Source organism: Stigmatopora argus, chromosome 2, assembly GCF_051989625.1.
Source record: "Stigmatopora argus isolate UIUO_Sarg chromosome 2, RoL_Sarg_1.0, whole genome shotgun sequence".
In the NCBI taxonomy this organism is placed as follows: domain Eukaryota; kingdom Metazoa; phylum Chordata; class Actinopteri; order Syngnathiformes; family Syngnathidae; genus Stigmatopora; species Stigmatopora argus.
Window position 1 is genome coordinate 7,893,588 of NC_135388.1, and position 23,900 is coordinate 7,917,487.

General features: G+C 38.4%; 1 protein-coding gene across 7 annotated transcripts in view; it reads right to left on the reverse strand.

Moving 5' to 3' along the window:
• mdga1 (MAM domain containing glycosylphosphatidylinositol anchor 1) overlaps window positions 1–22,225 on the reverse strand; it is a 164,693-nt gene extending 142,468 nt beyond the window's left edge. For 2 of the 7 annotated variants that reach the window (XM_077592225.1, XM_077592234.1), the window contains exons 1-4: window positions 21,853–22,224; window positions 19,760–19,905; window positions 19,473–19,651; window positions 18,250–18,339 (exon numbers count right to left, since the gene is read on the reverse strand). In XM_077592225.1, coding sequence (XP_077448351.1) covers window positions 18,250–18,316 — 67 coding nt within the window. In that variant the 5' untranslated portion in view covers window positions 18,317–18,339; window positions 19,473–19,651; window positions 19,760–19,905; window positions 21,853–22,224. Of the gene's footprint in view, window positions 1–18,249; window positions 18,340–19,472; window positions 19,906–21,852 lie in introns of all 7 variants that reach the window. The other 5 variants (XM_077592216.1, XM_077592202.1, XR_013298099.1 and 2 more) reach the window with 5 other exon arrangements.
• Window positions 22,226–23,900: the final 1,675 nt, after the last annotated feature.

The following is a 23,900-nucleotide window of genomic DNA, read 5'->3' on the forward strand; positions in this document are numbered from 1 at the left end:
CATTTTAAACGCAAACAAACTGAAATGCGCCTGTGAAAAATATGCTCATGTCATTGTATTTGGAATAGAAAAAGTTTACTGAAAATGATAGTTTAAATACTTGAGAATTTAAAAACACAAAAAAAAAGCTGTAATTCGAGTTCTACAGCGGCAAATGATAGTGAGTTTTTAAAGTTTCAAAATCGTCCTTATGTGTTGATAGTTTTGGTCCTATTCGATTCTATTGTCTACTTGCCAGTTCAGTGTACCCCGAATGTCATCCAAAGTCAACTGGTATTGGCCGACGCTCAAGCACAACACAGCTGTTCGCGTCCATAGCGGTTCGGTCCCGATAGCCATATCACCAACATTCCTCTTTTTAGTGTTGCCATAGCAATTAACCAGTGTTGTGAAAATCAGTCACTGGCACACTTGGGGCTCACTTGGTTGACAAATAGATGAATTAAAACCCATCTTACGTCCACTCTAAAAGCCTCAGTTGTGTTATTTTGTGCGGATTCAAGGCAAACACAGACTTACTGCCAACCACATGCGCTTAAAACTAATCTAAATATTCCAAAATACCTTATATGGCCATGCCTTATTGGTAAATTGAATATATTTACACTGTGATTTCTCCAGAACTTACACACATCTTAGTTACAGTGAGTACGTGACAATTACCCTTAGGTGTACTTTTCTGTACTCTACATACTTGTTGCAGACATACTGCATATATATAGTATACAGGCAAAAACAAATATTCATGTCTAATTTCTAGTATCAATTACTACAGTGGAACCTCGACTTACGGAATATATTTGTTCCCGAAGCAGTTTCGTAACTTGGATTTTTTAAGAGTTCCATGCATAGTTACATAGCTCAATGTGGCTCTTTTAACGCTGAGAAATAACGCTCCAGTTTTTTATAACAAGCATTACGTGTAATCTAGCTGCAAGCCAGGGTCTATCCTTCCGCTCAATGCGCTAAATTATTCACATTCAATTCAACTCTTCCATGTAATGATCGGCAAATAGGCAGGTTCACACGTGAGAGCAATATTTGAGTTTCTGTTAATACTCACATCAGAATGGAGATTTTATCGAAAGTAATTTGTGGACAAATGTGTTTATACATAAATGCATGTGTATTTTTGAATTTGTATTTGTGGATGGAATATCTTATGTTTTTCTTCCACATACAGTAACTTTGCTAGATTTTTAAGCATAAAGCTCAGATGAATAATGAGCCTATTACAACAACAAGAGGACCACATAGCATTATCATCCCTGTTCGATACTGTGTGTGGTTGCATGGGAGAGAGTTTGTACACCGAGCCTGTGTGTATGTGTGTGTGTCCATATAGTCAATACAGCTGATGGATCCTTGCTCTACATTTACCTCCTATGAAAGACTCTTGCTGGCAAATGGTGCGCAATTCATTATTCAGTTTATGCAATAAGTCCTGTGGGCAATTTGTGTGCGCGCAAGTTTGTATCTGATGCAAGAAAAAAAAATCCACATACAATCATGTGGTCATTAATGCATGTGAGTTACATTGAAATGGAGCAGTGATGCATTTTACACCCTTACAGCACTTAATATATATATATATAGATATAGATATACAAATAGATATATAGATAGATATACAGATAGATATACAGATAGATATACAGATAGATATACAGATAGATATACAGATAGATATACAGATAGATATACAGATATATATATATATATATATATATATATATATATATATATATATATATATAGATAGATATATAGATAGATATATAGATATATAGATAGATATACATATAGATATACAGACAGATATACAGACAGATATACAGAGATATAGATATATAGATAGACTGCCTCCACTAAAAGACATTTTGTTAAGGACTGGCTGACATAGATAGAAAATAAAATTGACTAGCAATCATTGCAGGATAAAACCTGCTTCTGGCAAAAATCCCACTTGGATAGGATACATTGTACCCATGACTCTCATGACCCTATGCACTATAGAAAATTGATGGATACAATTTTCTACTCAACTAATATTGTTAGTATTTCCGAAAGAGGTGCAAGGGTAAGGCTAAAACTTGTCTGATGGCTTATGTAGGAATTTTCCAAAGCATTTCGCCTCACTTAACAGAACCAGTTGAGGCATAACTATAACTTCGCATTCTCATGCTTGGAAGAAAGTGATCATGACCGTGGTGGTGTATGGCTGCTATAAAAAAGAGACTGCTATGAAGGACTTTGTAATATTAATTTGATACATTTATGTAATATTAAGCCAGAGATGTGCTGTGTATGGATATCATTTGGCGGCCATATCCTCATGCAGTTTGGGTGTCTGGTTCAAGGACATCATCAGCGGATATCGCGTTCTCTCGTCAGGCATGCTGACATAAAATGGCAACTATCTTTGTCAGATTGGAGAAAACACAATTCGCTATTAACATGTCCAATTTATAAGAGGAGATTTATTGAACTAGCACACGACTGCGCTTACAATTATTCTCCCATGGGCATTATCGTTAATAAAAGACATAAATTAAAAGATGTCTTGTCAAACTCAAGGACAACAACAGGGAGTAACAAAGAGGCTTCCGCAAACATCTGAAGGTGGCGGTGGCGTCTTTAAAAGCCGAGGCAAAGCACATGAATCAACGACTTGGCCGCCAGCCGACGATCTGGCGAAGAACATTTATATTGCATCAACAAGTTTCAAATCAATTTGGCACTCATAAAAGAACATATTTTCTTGGGCGTGTATTCAAAGCTCGCAGTGCCAAGCTGAAAACGCAGTGAACCTACAAGTGGGATGAAGATGAAAGTGAAGAAAATCCCCAAACAGGCACATTACAACATAAACACATCCTTGCTGCGGACCATCTATATAACCCTAACATTGGTTTTCTCTTTTACTGAGTTCAAACTTCAGTGCTTCATTCAAATGTAGTACGACAATGTTGACTACCTCGTCTAACGTAAATTTCTATGGTCATTTGTTAATTTTCAAGAACACCATTTAAAATTTGGATATCATTAATATGGATGGATGCAAGTAGGACTACTGGTTCAATAGATGCAATACAGTGTGAGAGAAAAAAAATGCAAAGGTTTCCTGCATGTGTTGGCATGTGGTAATGAGATGGGTGCTTCAACAACATGGTGAATGCGCGCTCATATGAATTTTTAATGTGTCCTTTGTCAATAGGCTTTAATTACCGTGTTGCATCCTGGGATGTTAATGTTTTATGACAATGTGACACACTTAGTTAAAGTAAACAACTTGGTCATAATGTCCTTTGTCTTCATTTTAGTCATGTATGCCAACCATAAACAGCTTCCCACCGATGAGGCAAAAGTAAAAAACAGTAAATGTGCTTTGAATCGGTAAGCAGTTCCTACAACTGTCAAGAGTCACGAGACCAATTTTGCTCACTGAAAAATTATAATAATCCCATAAATGCTTCAACAATTGATAAACACAATCAAAACTAAAACTCACTAACAGACTTGATTTGGGTTTTTTATTTCATAGATAACACTCACTAAGTCTTGTTTTTTTTTAATTTCATCATTCTAACTAACTACATCTTCAGCCATATGTTTTGAGACATTTCACCATATAGTCGAATAAGAAAGGATTTTAAGCAGTGTAATTTTCTGACAAGGACAGAGGTACGATAAATTTCAAGGTGCTATGAAATACTGTAGCAAGTTACTTAAAAATAGAAGCAGACCATATTTTTGGCAAAAAAATACATCAAAAAATGACAGCAAGAGCTTAATAATGAAAGTAGATCCTAATTAGTCTTCTTTTCTCAGCTGCCTTCGCCCCGGCTCATTATGAAATCTTTCAACAGAAGCTGATGTTAGTTTTTAGTCTGCTCGCATGCTATCTACAGGTTTCCAATTCAGTTGTTGAGCTGTAACCATTCTGTCACTCTGTAGACTGTAAACATAAAGTCGCTATAGCACAGCAATAGAAAACTAAGCATGTTTATCAGCCATGTTGGAAACATCACAACCAGAATTGATTAAAAAAGGGACTTCCCTGATGTATTAACGGTTTATTTAAACAAAATGAGCGCCTTTTTTCCATCAAATTTAAATGGGTGTCAATTTCTGTATGATTTCCATTATGTATGTCAAGTCTCCGTCCCTAAGCCCGCAAATTGTGGGTGAACACTATTAGTATGTCAAGTAGGTTACACGATCGTTTGAAACCAATTGTTTAACCTTATCTGCACTTGATGGAAAAAAAGTATCAATTTATTAATTATATCAATTTTATATGAAATCCCAGCAAAATCTTACCCCGGCAGACTCCCTGCAAGCCACTTGTATGGATAATAGATGACTTGCTCATCAGCCAACAGAAATACACTGAAATATACATCTTTACAGAAATAAACTACTCATCTGGACCGGCATGTCTCGTTGGCGTTGACCCATACGAATTGACCTCACAGTTTTTAGCTGATGTAAAGTGTAAATACGATTACATCAGTCAATGAACCCTGTCCTTTGAAACTATCCATTCCTCATTCTCCTCTCCCGACTTCCCCCCCAGCGGCCCACTTCTGCACCCGGGGAATGACGGCAGCGCCTTCAATAATTCACTCCCCCCCGATCAGGTTGTTTGCATTGCATGGGGCCGCGGGCAGGAATAGTGAAGCAGAAGAAGAAAGATTAAAACGATGGAACAATAAGAACCAAGAGGAAAAGATGCAGGGAGAAGCTTGGAAGGTGACAAAGTGGGAGCCATCTGCGTCGTTGAGAATGGCAGAATTCGATCCAATTAGAAAACACATTGGAAAGAAGGTTGGCAGAGACGACGAGGATCAGGAAGAGATGTGGACAGCCGGTTTGTGATCAGCCAAAAACGTGAGAGGCCAGCTACCATAATGCGCACTTTTCATTTTGCCCACTATCACTCCAAATGTATGCATGATGTCACAAAATTCACAACAATTTGGTAGGAGAAATAAGCCTTCCTTTTTTCATTTTTTTGTTTTATCAGGGTTATAAGAAAACAAGGTTATTGTATGTATCATATGTATATAAATATTTACAACTTACTGGCGATCAATCTAGGGCAGGGGTGTCAGACTCGGGTTGGTTCGCGGGCCGCATTAACGTCAACTCGATTTCATGTGGGCCGGACCATTTTAGATATAATATTTAGATTTTTTTTATAAATGGATTAAAAGAACTGGATTAAAAGCCCTGAATATATAGTCTTTTATAGATCTAAAACAATGTTTATTTTAGCTTTTTTATATATTTTTAGAGTTTACAAAATGATTTTTGAACTAAAAACACAGAAAAAATGGATTAAAAAATTACAATTATTGATGTAAAAGGGGGAAAATCCGGAAATTTAATATACATCTATACTCTTCATTTTAATTTGATCCTAAAACAGAAAGTCGGCCTCCGGGCCGCCACTTTGACACAGGTGATCTAGGGTGTAGTCCGCCTTCCATCCAAAGTCCTCTGGGATATGCTCCAGCACACAAAATGACCCTGACATGGATTACTGATGTTGAAAATGAATTAATATATATTATTTGATGTTATATTTCATTTTTAAGCATTATTTTCTCTTAGTTTTGGCCAATTTTCTCATTGAACTTGGTTGCATGAATGTCAGCTAATATGTTTTTTTTTGTCTCCTATGTGCATTTTATATTTAATGCTAAGTAACACCTCAATTATTTAAACACAATTAATTTTGTCTGACGTCACATTTTTTAAAACTGGCAAACCAGTTAAGGACTCTACCAAAAATGACCAGCGCTGTTCAATGTTGGAAAACAAAGTAGCCTCGTTCTTTCTTTCAGCCACCGTGACTCATTGCTCCTATTTCATACTAGGAGCGCCCTGTCGGTGTCCCGCTGTCTCTAGAGAAGTATTTCTTCTTTTAGCTTCTCTGGATGCCCTTTGCAATGTCGCTCTCACTGTGCCTTTGCCTGCTTTTGATTTGAGTCTTTCACCCTGCCAAGCACCTTTTCTCCTCCCCGTCATATGCCGGATCTCCGTCATAACAACTGAATGGTACTTTTCTAATAAAAGGTGGAAAGGTGATGTGGTGAATGTGAACTCGTTTAGTCTTATTTCTAAACTGATGAAACACATTCATTTTCAGCACTGCACCTGATGTTGCTCATGTTTCTGCTTTTTGTTACCATTGTGACATTTATCCAATTAATTATTACCCGCTATAACATTTTATAAACATTTTTCAAATCTGTAAATTTTTTACCCGATGACGTCATTTTCAGAGTACAGTGGTACCTCGACATACGAGCACCCCGACATACGAGCATTTCGAGATACGAGTAAAATTTCAAGCAAATAATTATCTCTAGATACGAGAAAAATTTCGAGATACGAGAAAGCCAGGTGGCCAAGACATGAGAGGCTGTTTATCATTGTAGCGCACTGTCTTTTTTGCCGCATCTCTTTCGTGTGTAACAGATATCTACGAGCATTGGGCGGAGCGTTGCATTTTATTCAGTGTTTTTTCCGTCACACAGCGCAAATGGCGGAGCGATCGTTACAAGCAGTATATATTACTTCGCGTTGGCTGTCTCTGGTCGCAACTCCCTCTTTGTAATGTCTTTGCGAGCACTGGGCGGAGCGTTGCATTTTTTCTGTGTTTTTCCCCCTTAGCCTGTTAACTCTCGTTGGCGGAGCGATTGCTAATTCAAGATTAGTGGCAAGTGGTCGTGCGTTATCCTATTATGAGGACATTTGTGTGCATCATTTTTGGAATATTTTGAAGGGAATACAAACTCAAACAACCCTCGATATTGACTGAAAGTCAATGTGGAGGCAGGGCAAACAGAGCCAATCTGGCCGGGAGAAATGTATAAAAATGTAAAACAAAATTAGAATTAAGTTTAGTATAAGGTTAGATTAAACTTATTTTTTAGTGTCTGCATCGTAATCCAAGTTCATTTAAATTTGTTTATGTTATATTACGATTCACCGGTGCAAAAAGCTCGTATCTCGAGGTACCACTGTATTGGAATTTTCGGAGATTTCAGAGCAGAGGCGCTGGGTGGTGGGTAAATAACAAATGTGCCCACATGATTTTTTACCCATATTTTAGTGGCGTTTGTTCCTCGGTGTCTGGGGCTGAGAAGAAATGAAGGAATGGAAAAATAAAGCTTCCAGTTCAAAGGAGCACGACGTATTTATTTTTGCTATACTTCACTAATACAAAAGTCAGACAGCAATATCTTACTAACTGAACTGCTGAAATTTCATTGCACATGAAAAAATGTGAAGTATCTCATAAGATAGATTTCTGAACTAAGTCACAATGGAACTTTTCCTGCGAACATTAAGAGAGTAATTTAATGCATGAGCTTTAACAGAAAACAAGACGGGGTCATTTATACCTAATCTACCTTTAAACATGAAATTGTTAATGAGGCATTCACTGAAGCATCCTTATTTGGTTAAGCAGGCAGATAGGGAGGTTAAGCACCGGGCTGAGTAAAGTTGAAACACAATTACCGTGGCATGACCTTGCTATTCAAGAATTAAGGGGGATTTAGACTGACAAACTTAACAAAGGCTCAATAAAAGATTGAATTCAAATGTGACAGAGTAAATTGGTTTAGAGAGGAATTATTATGGTTTTATCAGGACTACATGTGAACGTGCAACAAGCTTGTCTAAACAGTTTACAACACCAAGTGTGAAAACATTGATTCACCTCTTGGGCATGTGCTGCATTTATAAAAGTATTGACCATGGGCACTTATTTACTCGGCTGCAGATGGGGAAATGGCAGAAAAAGATATACTATTTCCATATTTGTGGATATTATCAGTATGACCTAATTCAAATACATTCCAAAAAATAGTTAGACATATTGGCATCTGTGGTTGAATATCAGATCTCATTTTGTAACGTGTTATTTTAATAAACCATGCAGAAAAAAAGTTAACAAATCCGTGACGTAATGTGTGCGTAACTGAGCTCAAGGACTCAATAGTTTCGCAATGTAGTATGTGTGTATAATAGATAAACTACTACATTTTCTTAATGAGAAATAAAGCAAAATTTTGAAGGAGACATTTGATTTTGCATAAAGTGTATCAGGAATTTACTACAAGAAGGGGTAACTGTTTGATAAAAGTAAATTCATTGGCTCCGAATCATTCTTTGACAGCTTCTCCTCATTCAAATGTATTGGACAGTTATCACTATCAATGGCACCCTATCAGTAAAAGATCCATGTTGGAATTGTCATTGAATGCCATCGACTGGGCAATCAACCATGCTGTATGTCCTATCCTCATTATTGTGTTTGGTGTATTATTGGTTAAGGCGCACTTGCTCATTATTTACCTTCGCTACCGACAATTATCTGACTGGCTGCTTACTAAAGCAGCTGCTGCCTCGCTTAAATTTCCGTGTCAGTCCTTAAGCTTCCGCTTCCCCACGGCTGTCTGCAGCTTTCTGCCAAAATTGGACCCTTCGTCCTATATATGAACTAAGTGGAGACGTGGGTGGGCGCCGCTGACTCAATCGGCAGATGATTGCAAAAGCCTGACATTGAGGAGAGAAATAGCGGCGGTGGGGAAAAAGTAAATGTTGGTGAGAAGAGAGGACTCATACTGAGAAAGGTTGGCAAAGATAGGAATGGACAACATTTATCTCTAATGCCAAGGGAAGAGAAATGTAATAATAGAGAAGCATAAAACCTCACACACCATGTAAAATCTTATGAAAATACTCCCCCAAAATGGAATATACTAGATAAATAAATGATCTATTTTTTCTCCATTTTTACTTCTCTTATAACATAATATATAACATATTTAACAGCCAAGTGCACCAATACTTTAATCCCTTACTTGCACCCACACCAGCAGAATCAATTCCATATGAATGAATAGTTTTTTTTAAATAAAAGTAACTGTGCAGGACTTAAAAGCATGTATAATTTGTCTCAATAAAGAGGCAACGGGGCTATGCTTGGCTGTGAAACATGACTGTCAGCCAACAGTCCAATTAGTTTGGAGCACGGTAATTGAGGGTTTATTCCGAGATAAGGCAGCAAATCCAAAAGATCAAAAAGAAGAAAAAAACTAACGCAATGTCCAATTACGGCTGGACATGACCAATTTTGTAAGGTTAAGAACCTAACTGAGGTGGGTGAAGAGAAGACAAAGCTGAGGAGAGAGTGAACGTGAAGGACGAGAAGGAGAATGAAAATGAGAATGACAGCGAGCGAGCCGTGCGGGAGGAGCCGGGCGCTCTGATGTGAATCGTGTTCTCACCGCTGTTCACAAGCATCCTGTCATCTTCATGAATAAGTCACATGCCAAATGCTCCCAGCCCTCTCCGCTCCTTGCACGCCACCCACAGCATACGCAAAGTGCGACGGAAAAGTTGGCTAAAAATTGGAATAGTCTGGTCACACTGTCACCATTCTAAAATTCTATACTTTTATATAAGAATTGATACAACATTTCGCCTGATGCCCGTAGTTAACCGGGGTGGGCTCCAGCACCTCACCGGTTCAGAAAAAGAATGAATAAATAAATATTTTCTACAATCCTATAATTCCATAATCCATATTTAACCTCCATCTGCAGAAGGTCCCCACCTTGTGGACTTCATGTGTGTGGCTGCAGTTTTTACCTAGGTCTACAATGTCTTCTGTGTCTATCTTGCTACTGCAACCAAGGAAATTTCCCGAATACGGGATGAAATAAAATTCTAATCTAATCGGAGAGGGACAGGAACAGGCTGAATAAGATGGTCAGAAGGGCCAGCTCTGTTCTGGGCTGTCCTTTGGACTCTGTGGAGAAAGTGGGAGAGCAGAGGATGCTGACCAGGATGATGTCCATCATGGACAGCACCTCCCACCCCCTGCATGAGTCTGTGGAGTCCCTCCGAAGCTCTTTTAGCAATAGACTGCGACACCCTCATTGCAGGAAGGAGCGCTTCCGCAGAGCCTTCCTCCCATCAGTTGTCAGGCTCTTTAACAAAAAAATGGCTGAGTGTTAAGACCTACCGTATGCATGTACATCTACGTGTATGTATGTATATATGTGCTTATGTGTCTATGTGTATGTATGTATGTATGTATATATATGTACGTGTATGTACACGTATGTGTATATGTATATGTATATGTATATGTATATGTATATGTATATGTATATGTATATGTATATGTATATGTATATGTATATGTATATGTATATGTATATGTATATGTATATGTATATGTATATGTATATGTATATGTATATATATATATATATATATATATATATATGTATATATATGTATATATATATATATATATATATATACACACACACACATATACACTTCAGCAACACGCTTATTTATATATTTATTCATGTATTTATATGTATATATATATATATATATACACACACACACATATACACTTCAGCAACACGCTTATTTATATATTTATTCATGTATTTATTTATTAACTTACTTATTACCTATCTATTTATGTCTAAAATGCCTTTCCTATTTCTGCATCCTTACCCTCTTGCTACTGTGACAACGAAATTTCCCGATTACGGGATGAATAAAGTTATCTAATCCAATCTAAAACAAATCATAGTTTGATCAAATGAATCTCTATTTATCAATTTATTAATTTTGCTGGAGCCGACACCAACTGACTTTTGGGCGAAAGGCAGACTACACCCAAGACTGGACGCCAGTCAGTCGTAGGTCACACAGAGAGACAACCAAACGTCAATTGCAACCAATGGGTTAAAGGAGTTCCGTATAAAGGGTTCATTAACAAAGGGGCTCAAAGGGGAGCTAAATTGGGTCTTGGGATTTGGCAGCCAGGAAGCAACCCTGGCTGTTCTTATCTGATGATTTATAGCAACTAATTAAATCTTAACACACATTAATAGAAAAAATGTGCTAACCTTTCATAATAATTATTTCATCTCTCCTAGTAGCTGTCCACAAGCTATGCCCAAAGACACAAGCAAATCAAAAAAAATATTCGCACTGAACCGGTAAAGTAACCAACAATCATATTTGATTCTTTTGGTGAGTTTGTTGCCGATTCGACTAGTTTGAGCTCAAAATAAACTGCTCAATAGCTGGAAATGCAACAAAATATTCATAATTCTCTGAGTGCTACAATGCAAGATGGCCTCATTATCAAACTTTGACTTCTGACTTAACCCAGACTAATATATAATTATATACACTTCAATGTACAGAAAGTAATCCTATATTCTGTCAGTGTAACTTTCACTTTAAAGAAGAGAGAGTGAGAGAGAAGTAGAAAATGTTTATTGAATGACATCAACATTATTAACCTTGCAGTGACTCATCCGCAAAACTGAACACAGTTTTTACGCATCTCATGCATAACTCACCTTGTTAAAAACAAGTTTGCAACACTACAACACAGATTGTCTGATATGTCGGTGTAGATTTTAAGCCAAGTTTGCACATGAACTTGGGAAGATCAACTTACAAATAGTAGTTGTCTTTTCTGTTCTACAAATGTTGTCCATCGAACGAATAGGAAGTGACTCAAAATCAACAGAAAATGACCGCAATTGCTCTAAAATTAACAGGACGACTGACTATGAATGCTCTGATTTTTAATGTAATGGACGGCACAAGTCTCCCCATCCAGTCAAAGTGGATTGACCATCTAGCGATGTCAATGGCAACTAATGAGTGAAGACACAAATGTTGCAAGAAACCTATTAGTTCCTCTTCTTTTAAACAGTTTTTAAACTATATATCAAGCATATCCTTAACCTTTTTGGGCACAAAGTATCGCGATATATCATTCCGATATATTGTCACACTGCTAAACACCCTATACTAAATGGACCATTATTCTCCTAATAGTCATTTTTCAATTGTGTACGGTACAGAATTGCTTAGATTTATTTTATACTACCGGAATGTTAACTCGGCTGCGTATGCCTTTGAAATAAGACTTTGTTTTTCTGATGATGATTGCATTTTACCTGCTTTTCCTTCCCACACAAATGCCAAGTCACTTAAAGGAAAGGTGGCCCCTTCTCCATTATATATCTGCTTCCTAAGAAAATACACTTTTGCACCCTACTGCCCACTTTTAACTGCTACCTGATGCCCACCTCGGGCCGTCACTGTCAGACGAGGCGCTCAATCACACCCAGCAGACGTCATCTGAACTCTCTTCTCCTTTAACCCCGGGTAGCAAGGCTAGTGTAAACCATGGTCAACATATCACTTTGGTCATAGTGTTCTGGTTCGGCGGCTGACCCGCAGGTTAATAGAAATGTTGTCGTGCTTTTATATGCGCTCAGCCATACAGCGAGGAGCAGAGCAGCGCAAAAAGGAGCAAGTGGGAAGTAAAGAAGGATGACAGCGGTGAAGAATCTGCTGAGTAAGCACCCAAAGCAGGCAGCAGCCCATCTCAAAGCTTCTAACAACAAAAACACCTCCAGAGTAAACAGCTTTATTTAAGCACCGTGCGGATCGACAACATTTTAAACAGGGCGGGGGTGACTGATGCGTGAGAAGAGGCCACAATGAGAGAGGGACAAAGACAAATTACGGTGGCGTCTAATGCGCTCTCTCATCCCCAGCTGATAAATGAAGTCATTTAGACTTAAATCAAATTAATAAATAAAACACCAAATTGCCTTGTCCAAGTATAGAATCATTCCACCATCTATTTTTTAACATGTGTTTTAACTCTCCGGGAATCAATTATACAACAGTTGCAGTCTAACCTTGAGTAAGTATATTCAGGTATTTTAATAGCATTGTCGAGTCGGATGTTGTACTAAAATATGCAATATATTTTCCAACATAGAACATCATAGAAATTATGTTCCCCAGAGTCAGGCTGTCTGCAATTACAGAAAGACCACAGAGCTGCTCCTGCTATTTCTACTATTACTACTACTACTACAACTACATCTAAATTTCAACCCTTAAAAAAAAAGAGCTTTTGTCGTCATAAAATTTCCATCAATTTATGTGTACACAAGGTTTCAACATGTGAAGATGTTTATAGTTGTCCCGCAGGTGTGAAACAAAGTTAACCGGTGTAAATATAGAACAGTCATCAGTCAAACAGTGTTAATCTGCATGACTAGGTGTGTAATATGAAGGAGATACTAAATATAGATGTACAAAACACATCGTTGTTATCCATCCATTCATTACCTTGTATAGCTGTCTTCATTAGGGTGATATTTCAATTTAGGGAAAATATAGTCTTCCGCGAACACAGGGAAGTGTGTTCAATTAATGAGCATATACAACAGGTATGAAACACTGCATATCATAAATACAAACAAGACAGGTGTCCAAACTACAGCCCGTGGACCAACTGCAGCCCACTGCCCAGTTTTTATTGGCCCGCAGCAAATGATGAAAATATCATTAAATCCAGCCTACACAAGATGCTTAAATCCAGCGTATTAAAGTTTTGAGAAACAAAAGATTGAATCAGACATGCGCAAAAGCTGTACATTACTCAAGAAATGTCACAGACCATGCCATTCCGTTTAATTTCACCCAGAAAAAGGACTGCCATTTTTCCAGCCGCAATTTTCAATATATCCTTTCATATTGACGTTTGAGGAAATTGAACAGGCTGCACGAGGACTTTAATTTACAATAGATATCCACAGAGGAAAATGTCACCTGACAAGCTCTGACAATACAAATGACATTCAGCTAGAGAATGTAATTTGAAGGAGAGTGACTTGGCCGTGCACACGTGTTCGTCTGCGAGTGTGCATGCTAGAAAGTGATTTTGTAGGAGGTAAAGATTAGCATCATCTCACTCCTAACACTCCCATCCCTTTCTTTTGTCATCCCCTCTCACTGTTCTCATTGGCCTCAAAGCAACAGGGAAAAAATAGATTTTTATTATATGTATTACTAAATTCAGAATCCCAAACAATTTCGACAGTGATGGAATGAACGGATTGTTGATTTAGTCAATTTCCTGAAGCAATTACCGCATGAAACATGCAACGGATGCTAGCAGTTTAAAAATAATAAATAAATCAACACTTTGGTGCCCATGTAAAAAGGGTTGCTTATCATACTGTGACCTCACAGCACATTTATGGGTGTACGCGCTCATCTGTTGTGTTGAAGGAGTTAAAGAGTCACTTCCTGTGGAAGAGTCTTAAAGTTTGGAGGATATCTCCTAATCCTTCAGTAAATTGAGAGTTAGCACTTGTGAGTGTCACTTCATGCGTGTAATGTCTAGGATTAGGTTCAATCCAAATTAAGTGGATGAGAAAAAGGCATAGATCCAAAATGGAGGCCAGGGGATTTGAAATTAAAGAAAATATTTGGATGTCTTTTTTTCCTCCCATAGTTAAGTTTTGAATCATAATAAATCTGAGATTAATTTGACAAAATTAGAATAAAAAATATATAACAGGGGATTTGATATTAAAGAAACTATTTTGATGTCTTTTTTTCCTCCCATAGTCAAGTTTTGAGTCATAATAAATTTTTGAGTTTAATTTGACAAAGTTTGAATAAAAATATATATAACAAACATAAAGGTGTTAGAAATATATGGCCCCTCTCCCAGAAAGAAAAACTATCTTCTCAAAACTATTAGTATGACCTGACAGAATTTCATTCATAAAATGATGTGGGTTTAAAAATTGATGTAGAAAATTAAAAAATATAAAAATCAAATTAAAAGCCTGGACTAATGTTGTCTTTGGTCATGCACACATTTCAGTTTGTTGTTCACTGAAAGTAAAATTGGCCTTTGGCTCTTCTGCTGTTTTCGATTGGATGGATGTTGCACCATGGTGACTGATTGAACTAAACTTATACTTTGACAAGACGCAGAAAAGGTATATGGACAGACTTGCCTGCTGGTGAGGAAAATAATTCAGAATCAACAACTAAAAGTCTATTACCCAGAAAAAAAATCCTTGCTAATCCTTCCCACCACAAGAACCCCAAAAACGGTGGCACATCCTGGCAACGTATCACACACAGTATTACTGTTGCGTCCTACTGACAGCGAATATGTTACACATGTTGTATCATCACACGCATTTGCAACAATGTGACTTGCTGATGTTATTATGTGACAGTCACAAATGCAAAATCAATAAGGCTGCACTGCAAGAGAAATCACACTTTGATGCCCGAGTCCCTGCTGAGCCAGCAAACTGTTGCCGTCCGTGTATGCCGCGCACAGAAGCGAAGAACACCTGCACACGCACTCAACAGGATGACAGAGGCACCCAGAGGCGCCCCAAGAGAGGACAACAGTAAATGAAGCGCACACTCTAAAATCCATCAGCCAAGGTTACTCACTCGGCACCCCAACAGGCAAAGCGCTCCCATCCGTTCGCCGCGCCGAGTGCGAAACAATTATGATGCGAGGAAATAAAGACAACTGCCAAATTTCTAGCTATCCTCTCCTCTCCTCCTAGTTTTTTGCGATTGTGCTCAAGATGTCTTCCCAGAGGCCTGTCAATGCAGCCTTTCCCCAAATGCACACTGGTTATTCGCTTCTTTTTGTCCACCAAGAAACTAGAGGGCATTTCAAAACACAAAAGTAACAGAGGCTGGCTTTAACTTAGTCTATTAATGTGTGACACTGCCCTGGAGACTGTCATACACCTTTTGTGTGAGGCTCAATGAAAAACAGCTCAAGAACGGACGAGGAAAAAGGCCTGACACTTGTGACTATCACACATTCGCAGTGTCTCTCAGTGGCAACACGCTGCCAGCAAAAAGCAACTACAAAGTTAACTGATTTTAAAAAATGCTATTTTGTATGCTAGCTGGAGATTTGATTCATTTCTCAATTTGGATTGTTTGTCTTTTGGGAACCTGGAGTTTGAAATAAATAAAATAAAATAAAAAGAGTATGAAAAAGCAAATGGAAAAAAATTATATAGGGGACATTAGCACCATCTTGTGGCATTTGCTGCCAAGGAACTATGTTGAAGTGTGTTGAGAGTGGAAAATATCTAACAAATGTTTTGGTCACCTTTTAGGGCTAGTCAAAGTACATTTAAAGACTTGTTGCCAAAGCATGACAACATCAGAATTTGTATAATGGAGGCCGCAACAGTAATAAGATAACGTATATATTTCATAACTTTATTCGTCCCGTACGTATTGGGGAAATTTCGTTGTCGCAGTAGCAAGAGGGTGAGGATGCAGAAATAGGAAAGGCATTTTAGACATAAATAGATAGGTAATAAGTAAGTTAATAAATAAATACATGAATAAATATATAAATAAATAAGTGTTGCTGAATATATATATATATATATATATATATATATATATATATATATATATGCATATACACACACACGTGTACATACATGTATATATTAATTTTTTTATTACATTTATATACTATTACTTTTTTTTTACTATTCATCGTTATTATATATTTTTAGGAATCAATACAATTAACAAAATAAGCAGCATTAAGAGGCAGCATAGTGGCACAAGGAACCATGCTCTTCTTTTGTTATATCTAACACAACGTAGCTCCCTGCCATGAAATCATTGAAGTATTTCACCACAAGTACTATTTTCAATGACGGTTAGTCAACCAGCAACAATTCATTATTGTGTTTTTTTTACATCAACCACTCTGATTCTGAGACATTCCAAGTGTGGTGAAGCAGGGAGATTCATTTTCTCCTTCCTTCACAGGTCCTCTAGCTTTAACAAAAGGACAGATTGGAAACGTTTCCCCGCGATGCCTCACGACAACGACGGAGCCTGCCACCACAACTAAACAGACCTTGTTTTCGACGGCTGCCACTACGCCTCAAATATCCCAGTCAGCGCATCCAAGACGACAGATTGGGTCAGTTGTGTTAGCTTTGAGGCAGAACACATGGCGCTTGTCACAAAAAAAACTAACATACTAATAACACCGGTTCTCTCCCTCTAGAGTCACAGAATAAAAAAAACACTACGTGATTTCAGGAGAATAATCAATGAAGAAAGACCTGCTATTTACATATAAAGAGTTAGAATTACAGTGGCTCCATTTCCATTGTTTTTTTTTCGCATTAATTAGTTTTAAAAGCAATTTTTCCAAATTTTGGTATCATTGACAGTTAAGAAAGTTTCAATCGAAGGCGATTTTTCGCCAAAATGACAATGACACTCCCGTGAAGTCCCAAAACATGTTGCTTGTGGAGGAAAAGTGAGAATGTACAAGAGTGGGCACCATCCTGACGCATAGAAGTTCAGGAAACCAGTTTCCATAACGCTTTTGCAATAAACAGTATTTTAATACTGGCATGTCTGAAAAAAACTTTCCTTGAACGCGTTTGTTTGCAAATAGTACACTGGCACATTTTCTATATTAATGTTCAGTTCGGTTCGGTATCAGTTGTGATGTGTGAGAAGCTTTAAAAAGTAATTAGTAAGGTTCATTATAATGAACAGTTTTTTTATTCCAATTGAAGTGACAGTAGAAGAAAAAAACGTTAGCAAGTTGTGCGGCTGAATTTTTTTGGGTAATTACTATAACATTATAATGGGTAATGCAATTAACACAGCACACATCACTATGCTGTAATTTTTGTGTGTGATTTTTTGTGTGTCTTTTAGTGTCTGTCTATCGCTCTCTCACTCTCTCATTTGCTTACTCACCCCGCCCTCCCTTACACTCCCTCTCCTCTGCTCTCCTCTCCCTGCCACCTAACACGAAGTCTCGTTTTTTTCCTCACCTCCCATTGTCTAGTGTTTTCTCATGCGGAGTTGAGTCGCTCTCAATATGTGAGGAGCATGGTAGAGCTGCTCCATATCTCAAGTCACGTCTGCTGTGATTTAACACTATCTACATAACTAAAACTGAGAAACATTCCAATCGAGTTACCACCCTGAACAGGAAAGTGGTTACGTTCGGTTCAAATCTCACTACGGGCAGGGCTAATATTTTTGTGACTTCTAATTAGGATGATTCTTTTTTTTTTTTTTTTTTTTTTCAAAAAAAGAGCACCTCTTAAGCCCTTATCCATTTAGAAAACTGCACACTTTGATCAGAGTAAACATGAAATATTAATATCCTGTTGGTCTCACATAAGCAACCATCTTCCGTAGTGCTAACTTTAAGTTTCAGAAAACAATTTGACATCTGTAATTGCCATAACGCAGTCCAAACAAGTGCCAAAAGCATTGATATACCATCCAAATAACCGGTAAACAAGTCATTCTTACCGTAAACTCCTTGGCCGCGGACAAGACGATAGGTGCTAGAAAACAACAAAATCCACAAAAGTTCCATGTTCAGCTGTGCGTCGTCATAACCTAAACGCAAAGTAAACAAGAGAACATCCTGTCATTTTTCAAACGCTGAGTGATTGTTATCACACACACAAAAAAGGAACTTCCACACTAAGCCTTTAGGGCCAATTGTTTTCTCCATTCTGACCCTTAAAGCCGTGAAAGTAATATTCCCGAACAAGCTCCCACTGCACGCCCACGACATTTCATTCAATTTAAAGGCCGGGTAATTCAATCCCAAATGGTGGATTATAGGAAGCTTACAAACAAGACATGTTAGAGCATCAGAGGTGGACATGCATTGTGTTTGGGAGCACTTTGCGTGACTGTCCTATCTTCATAGTGAAGTGTAGGTGGTCTAAGTCCCTTGTTAACAGGGCTACACTGTGGTAATCATAGGGGATGTCATGCATATGACCCAAACGCACATTTTCCCCACATCGCACATCATGGCTACAAGTTTAAAAATGCGATTATCATCAAAAGAGTGAACATTACGTTGCACACTCAATCGCCAGAAGTTTACAAATAATTGAGATAAGAGATTTGTACATATTCTCAATCTATTATTTTGTTATTTTGGTCAAGTTCACTACTGTTACCAGTTTTGGAAACACATAAATTTCATGTATGGCAGTTGTATAGTAATGCAAAAACAACTAAATAACATTTAAAATGAACATAGTGGCCTTTATAAAGCAGTGATTTCTAACCAGTGTGCCGGATGAAATGGAGGCATTTCTTTTTAATCCAATGTGTAAACAGTTTATAGAAGCCTTTTAACTATTTATGCATTTATTCTTTTGTGCATCCATCTCTTTTATTGGAAGTGTACAGGTGTCCCTCGTGTTGTGCCCGGCATTTTGCCTGTTACTTTGCCGCTTCGCCATCCTGGAAGCCCCCAAGACTCCCATGCTGCAAGATGGTTTTTCCTCTTTGACAAATCTCAGAAGTTGTAAGAGACTGCTCATGATCAAAGTTTGGGGGTGGGGGGTATATTAAATAATGCATGTTAGTTTTAAAGATAGCCCAGCACAGCATGGCACTCGTTTATTATCACACGTCGTGTGTTTGATCGCTGTACTCCATCTAGTCAAGGGATCTCCGCTAACATGCTTTCAAATGCAAGAAAAAGCATAGTCAGTGTGCTTCTCTACCTTATTTCCGAAGGTGCGGTCCTATAGGTCCCTCATCCGGGCTCTTTCACAGAATTCCACCGCTGTTGCTTCTACACCAAGGGGAAAAAGTTTGAAATCCTTCCAAAAAAAAAATCACTTGAACGACTGGCGGGGCAAATCTCCTCAGCGGTTTGCTCACTTTTCAGCTCCAATCCAGACTGCCGAAATTAAAACAAAACAGGGGAAAAAAAAGCCAAATCAGTACAAATGCACTTCTCCTCATACAGTCGTCCAATTGTGGAGCGCGTTGACGGCGTAACTCTTACGAGGCTTGTGTGTGGCTGCGGGTGTTGTGGAGGAGCGGCGTGGACCTCCGCTCTGGTGTGGAGGCTCAATCAGAGCCGTGTCTGTGGACTCCAAGTGATGCTGGCCAAGTGCGAGATGTGCGCAGACTGAGAACGAGCGCGCCTGTCTGTGAGGAGAGAGGGGAGAGGGAGAGAGTGTGAGGGGGGAGTGTGTGAGGGAGAGAGAGATGGAGAGAGAGAGAAAGAGAGAGAGAGAAGAGGACAACAACATAGGCTCTACAGTGGTGAGGAACAGGTTGTTCAAAAATAATCCTTCAGTAAACAGTTCTCTTGCTTCCGATAGGTCAGCAAGGAGGAGTTTGGGAGGAGTTCAACACCAATTAAAAGCACAGAAAGTGTTTTTGTTGTTGTTTTTTTGTCGGGGTAGGGCGTTAAGTAGTGAGACTGCCCCTGTAGGCCAATTGCATGTGATAGGCAGGAAAAGATCTACCCAGGGTCAGTGATGGCGTCCTTATCAGTAGCTATTGCGGGAAGGGATGCACTGACATGTTCAACCACAAGAGGGCCCACTTTCAGTTCAATGCAGCTGTTCTCGAAGGCCTTTTTTGGGGGGAGGTACAGTAGCTGGATGTTGCAACAACTGCTTGAATAGCTGTCATGCTATTTAAAAAAAACATCATGGATAAGTGTTAATTTTAGGCTAATTTAATAATAGTCAGGGGAGTGCAAATAAATGTTTGCTATGCATTTAGCATTCTGGTTTTAAAATGTGTTAATATACTTTTGTTGGGATTTCATTGTTATGATTCCATGATCGGTCTTATAGAATAAACTCCCAAAAACTTTTCCAACCGATTCAGGGTGTACACCAAAGAATGAATGTATCTTGACTTTCTTTTAGATGTTAACTTCTGCTTGGATACATTTTGATTCATCGCCCATTTCTATCTAGAGAAGCGTGAATGATGCATGTTGAGGATAAAACATGTTTTTTTATTTGTCAATATTTTGCATGAGTCAGACATAGATGTTATTCATCATCGCCACTGTCAAATGCATTTATCAAATTATCCCATGGTGAGTCATGTTGCCCTTGAGGTAAGAAAACACGGACGTCACTACATCATAATGGTCCTCATTAAGTGTACCTAATGCTGTGACCTTTGCATTAAGATTGCCGCAAACCACAGCTACAATCATAAACCGTATATACATAGATATTATCTTTTGACCAGTAAGTGCACACTAAAAGCAAACGGAACAAAAGAAAAAGTTTACTTGCGGTAAAATTAACTAATTTTGTCTTATCATCCTGCATATCCACTATCCACGAACAAGCCTCAATTCAATTAAGACATCTAGATTTTTTTTAAAAGCATCATAATTTAATGTGGTGGTTAAAGCATCCTCACATGAAATGACATTGGCCACTAATGCAGGCTATTGCATCTGGGAAATATTCCTTCGGTCATCTGAGCTGACAATACCGTGGATGCATTAGTGGAACATAGTTATTGATAAGCGGCCGCAAAAGGCGGACAATAGTTATTGTGTTTGGTGAATCTTTAAGCTGGAAAGAGCTGGTAACACAAGCGCTGCTGGCATAAGCAGAATTTGGACTGAAACTTTTGGCCTCCTCACACAACAAAAGACCTCAATTATGTTATACATACAAGTCGAAAAATGGAATTCCATAACAGGCATAAGTGCAGAGAGAGAATTTTTAACATTAAGTCACAGTTTAACTTTTTTTTTCACCATTATAATAAGTTGTGGCGGCCCGGATGTGCAAGTGGTTAGCACGCCGGCATCACAGTTCTGAGATCGGAGTTCAATCCCACTCCTGGACCTTACTGTGGAGTTTGCATGTTCTCTGCAAGCCTGCGTGGGTTTTCTCTGGGTACTCCAGTTTACTCCCACGTCCCAAAAAACATGCATGGTAGGCTGGTTGAATACACTCTAAATTGCCCGTTAGATAGGAGTGTGATCATGATCAAGTCAGCTGGGATATGCTCCAGCACCCCCCTTGTGAGAATAGTCGGTGCAGTAAATGAATGAATGAAAAATAAGTTGAGGGGACTGCTGTATAATAGAAATCAAATCAATCTACTCACCTTTTGATGGCTCCTGGCAGAAACAGCTTTTATAGGAATAACAATGTAAGATTGTTGAAAATAAGATGACTGAATTACACTTCTTTGCCGTTGATGGATAAGATAAGTCACCCACGTGCCAAAATGTGCACATAATGGATGATCAAGAAGGGCGTGCTGTTTGCAGCCCAGACAAAAACGTGCAAAAGGCTTTCCTAAAACACTGAGTTCCACTTTCTTTACCTTTAGCATTCTGTGGTGGAATCCCTCCAAAAAAGTACTACAATCGCAATCCTCGTGATATATACTTGAGCCCAAACTTTCCTAAAAAATATATTCAAACTGCTCATCCATCCCATAATTACGCGCAGCTGTTACATCCCTTCTTGTCTGTCGCTTTAGTCATCTGAATGCTCTGTAGCACTACAGTGCCTCTCACAGGCCAGTTTTGGTATTACATGTCCGTTATCGTGTCTTGCCATGTACATACACTTCCCACACTTGACAAATTTTTCATGATCCTACGTGTAGTTTCTCACGTTTTGATGAATAAGTATAGAGTTCAAACATTATACTGTTTAAAATATAATGAAATAAAGCTCTTTGTGTCCTGGACTAGTCATTCATTCATTGATATGTAGTTAATTGCATTTTCATTATATGTACTTTGATACATAATCTATACAGGAAGAATGGAAAAACACTTTCTCCCCCATAAAAAGTGTGAAAAATACAGAAGGAAAGTAATCCATCACACTTGAGGTTTGTGGTGAACCAACCAACAAACAATGCAGTAAACACTCAATATGATGGGGTTTTATTTAGGGCAGCCATCAGTGCTCTCTGCACTGTAATGTGATATGAGGAGCTTAGTTAACGCTTTTTCTCTGGCACCTAGGTCTGTAATTGATGTTCCATCAGTGCAATTCAATAAGGGCTCCAAGTGCTGTATATCAACAGCAAGCACTTCCCACCCACCAACAGCTAAATGGACAGGAAAGATACACTTGAGACCGTCAATAACTTCATTGTAAGCGTGCATGTGTGACACTAGCGCAAAAGAAAGGCAACTATTAAACACTGATGTGAGTCATCAAGTCAGCATGCAATACAAAGTCTGCATGGAAAATGAAACAAGCTGTTTGAAGAATAGATTACCATTGGTGGGTGGTGTATTAGAGAAAGATAGATGACACCGCGGTAATGAACGGTTTAAGCTGCTCTGGAGTGAACAAAGGGCTAATTTACAGAGTCCCTTAATATCCCGGAAAGCGTCCCCGGACATATGAGTAGACTTCCTCACAATTTAAAGGAAAACATTTCTAGAAGAGAGCAAAATATTACAGCAATAAGGAGGGAATACATTTATTTATTTACTTTTTTTATCACTTTAAGCATAGCGCCCAACATCCAAGCTCAAGCCAACTTGGACAAGAGGCAACATATATTTGAAACTGTTTACAACTCAAGGGCATAGTTCTACATATGGACAAAACGATCATTAACGAATCACGACTACATTCCCACCTACAGACGATGAAGAATTTGGAGCTTCATTGGCACATTGTTTCAGAAAAATGAACAAAAATGCACTGTCAAAATTAATGGCAAGATATGTTAAACGCAAATACACACATGCATTTTTTATCGACGCAATAACCACCTATTTTTCATTCATTCCTTTTCCGTACAGTTTATCCTCACGAGGTCCGCGGGGGGTGCTGGAGCCTATCCCTGCTGACTTTGGGCCCTAGGCGGAGAACATCCTGGATTGGTGGCCAGCCAATTTCTTTTTTTCCAAGATGCCGCCGTTCACACGGCAGCCAGTAGCAGTAGCTCTGTCCACTCTTATTTGTTTTTCATGTTTTACAACCATTCTATCTTTTTTTAATTACATTTTGATATTTCTTAATACATTCCTTTTTATTTACTTTTTACTTTAATGTTTTTACAACTTTCCTTGTTTTGATAGCCTGGCTTCTTTCTGTTACTTCTTTTTTGGCACCATTCAGCCATGCCTACGCTGTCATACACATGGGACTAGCTGTTACAATACGCAGCAGAAGGAG